At 48.7% G+C, this 3,305-nt stretch overlaps 1 protein-coding gene across 1 annotated transcript; it reads right to left on the reverse strand.

Annotated features, from left to right (window-relative positions):
- Nucleotides 1–307: 307 nt before the first annotated feature.
- On the reverse strand, nt 308–2,193 carry LOC138296957 (olfactory receptor 2K2-like). Its single transcript, XM_069236473.1, has 2 exons — nt 2,122–2,193; nt 308–1,255 (listed from the first exon to the last, which is right to left on the reverse strand). The coding sequence occupies exons 1-2, from the start codon at nt 2,191–2,193 to the stop codon at nt 308–310; spliced, it is 1,020 nt and encodes a 339-aa protein (XP_069092574.1).
- Nucleotides 2,194–3,305: the final 1,112 nt, after the last annotated feature.

A 3,305-nucleotide genomic window follows, 5' to 3' on the forward strand; every position in this document is an offset into this window, starting at 1 on the left:
ATATTGTAATTACATACCAAAGGTTGTCTGGCCACAGTCTACACCATTGTGAGGGAATAATAATCACACAAAAATTGGGGTTCAGGTCTGAAGCTGGGTGCAAGAAAGGGAGCACAACTTAGGGTTTAATAATGGCTGGGTGAGCTCTAGGTATCTCTTTTGGCATAGTCCCTGGTACATTAATCTATGTTCGGATGCAAAGGCTCAATTCATAAAGATGTGTCCCATTTTTTTTTTTTTTTACTATATGTATTCGCTCCATTTTCTGCTTTATTTTTGCAGAAAGCATAGCTCAAAAGTACAATAATTAATGATGGGTATTTTGCCTTACAAACTTCTTCAGTACCAGCTTCACATCTTTGTTTCTCAGGCTGTAGATCATAGGGTTTAGCATTGCAGGTATGACAGTGTAAAATAAAGAGGCTGTTTTATCCCGATTGTCTGCCTTTTTAGACACTGGTTTCAAGCACAAAAACAGAGCTGACCCATACACCATAGTAACAACTGTCAGATGTGATGCACAAGTAGAAAAAGCTTTGTAGCGGCCTTCAGGGGAAGATATTTTCATAATGTTGATGATGATGCAAATGTAGGAGATGAGAATGATGAGAGTTGGGGTCAGCAGTGCAAACACTGCAATAACAAAAAACATCATCTGTGGGATAGAGGTGTCTGCACATGAAATCTTTACGAAAGCTGTTGCTTCACAAAAGAAATGATCAATTATATTATTGCCACATAGAGGCAACTGTAATGCAAAAACAACAGTTAGAAGTGCGAACACGCTTCCACATAGCCAGGAACAACCAAGAAATATTTCACAAACAGATTTGCTTATTATGACTGTATATCGCAAGGGAAATGAGATGGCAACATAGCGATCGTATGCCATAACTGCCAGGAGCATAGATTCGGTAACCCCCATAAGAAGGTAAGTGTACATTTGAGCAGCACATCTGGAGAAGGTAATCCTTCTTGAAATAATGAGTTGGTTCAATAGGTTAGGAACAATCACTGAAGAGTAGCAGATGTCAATGAATGAGAGATTACTTAGGAAAAAGTACATAGGAGTATGAAAGTGAGGCTCAAAAATACAGACTGTGATCATGAAAATATTTCCAATGACAGTGAAGATATATATCACTAAGAATAACAGAAATAAAAAGATCTGCAGATTGGGGTCTTCTGATAGTCCCACAAACAGGAACTCTCCTATAGAACTTTGATTCGTCGTCTTCATCACTACTCTCTTTCTCTATAATAATAAAGAAAATAAACATAGTCAATACATATTGCAGGAACATAGAATGTTGCAGTGCAAAATAAACAATGATGCAAAAATAAGCAATGGAAACAGCTTATCTGATCTGCTGCTCATTCTTTTACTTCTTTGATTTTTAAATCTCTTTATTGAATTTCGCATAGTGTAAACAAGAAACCAAATACACCCAACTTTGAGGGAATGAGGACACAGTATACATTTGCTTTACATTTCAAAACAGAGGGGGAGGCATGACTGAAAAACATCATAACAAATATGACTCCTTCCAGTCTACAGTCGCAGCATGTCTGGGGATCCCTCAAAATGATCTACAGCTGAGGTGTCAATCACCCATCTATACGAGAAGCTCCCGCTGGTGATCCCTACCCCGCTTGGTCTCATACCTCGCTCCAGGGACCCCAGATGTTCTCATATTTTTGTGGGTTGCCTACGCCTGATATAATCATTTCTCCACCCCCATACACCAGTCAAAACCCCTCACCCATTCCCTCCTGGTTGGCAAAGTGAGTGTTCCCAGTGTTTCAGGATATCTCTGCTGGCCATCATTAGGGCCAACTCGCAGAACAGCAAGCCATGTTGGTCCATGTTCTGGTCTCCACAGATCCCAACAACTGGAGCGTGAGTTTCACTGCAGCTCCTGTGATCTCTGAAATCTTTTTGCCCATTCTTTTCCAGTATACCTCCAGCTTCGGGCACTCCCAGAGCGTGTGGACAAAGGTGCCTGTCATGTGACATCCCCGGAGGCATCAATCATCAGGAGTCTGTCTCGTAGCAAAAAATCAGGTTCTAGTATAGTAGGCTCTGTGTAGGATTTTCAGTTGCATAAGGCAGAAACTTACCTGGATTGCAACTTCTCTGGTATATGTGCATGCCTGACTCCAGTCGTCATCCTTCAGGGTGCCAAGGTCCATCTTCCACTTATCCCTCAAATGTTCCAAGGGGGTAGGGGTGTGGCTGATCGGGCCAACATGGCGGACGCTTCGTTTCAGAGCTTCGTCGAGACCTTAATTAATCCTGTGAACATCCTCCCGGGAGCCGGGGGTGCGATCTTGAAGCTGCGGAGCCGGGTTGGCCGTCGAGACCACCGGATCGAGAGGAAGAGCTGCAGAGACGAATCCAGGCGACGAGACCCGGCGCGTGTGTGGACCCGGGCTAGGCTGGACCAGAGTTACGAAGCGCAAGCAGCGTTGGGCACAGGTGAGGAGAGCCGGGCACCAGCGAGTGACTCAGGGTGAGGCTGAGGCTACGTGCTGCTTACTGCAGCTGAGACGTGGAACTCCCCTGGGAGCGACGAACCGGCTGCCGTGGCCGGCGGAGGGAAGCCTGCCGGGAAGGCCCCCGACGGGGTCCAATAAAAATCAACATCCTCCCTGGAGCCGGGGGTGCGATCTTGAAGCTGTGGAGCCGGGTTGGCCGTCGAGACCACCGGATTGAGAGGAAGAGCTGCAGAGACAAATCCAGGCGACCGAGACCCAGCGCGTGTGTGGACCCTGGCTAGGCCGGACTGGAGTTACGAAGCGCGAGCAGCGTTGGGCAGAGGTGAGGAGAGCCGGGCGCCAGTTAGTGACTCCGGGTGAGGCTGAGGCTACGTGCTGCTTGCTGCTGCTGAGACGTGGAACTCCCCTGGTTGCTCCCGGGGGAGTGACGACCCGACTGCCGAGTCTGGCGGAGGGAAGCCTGCCGGGAAGGCCCTGGCGGGGTCCAATATGAGGGCCGCAGGAGGAGGAGGAGTGCTGGAGGGCACCGCGAACGGGCACTGATGCGGACCCGACGCTGGAAGGCCCTGGTGGCCTGGGCCTTGAGGACCCGCCCCTCCGAGTCCGAGACCGGCTGGCTGTGGCCCTGACAATTGGAGGCTGGAAGGCTGTTCCCCTACCCGACACGGCGCAAGCTTATCCGAGGGGACAGACAGCATACTAGAGGAAAGACTACTCCATTGCGGCTTCGGAACGGGAGACCGCTTCAGCTCTCAAATACCCAAAGGTAACAGGCAGGACAAACTGGGCCAGGGCGATCGAGGGAG

This window comes from Pleurodeles waltl, chromosome 5 (assembly GCF_031143425.1).
Source record: "Pleurodeles waltl isolate 20211129_DDA chromosome 5, aPleWal1.hap1.20221129, whole genome shotgun sequence".
NCBI lineage: Eukaryota > Metazoa > Chordata > Amphibia > Caudata > Salamandridae > Pleurodeles > Pleurodeles waltl.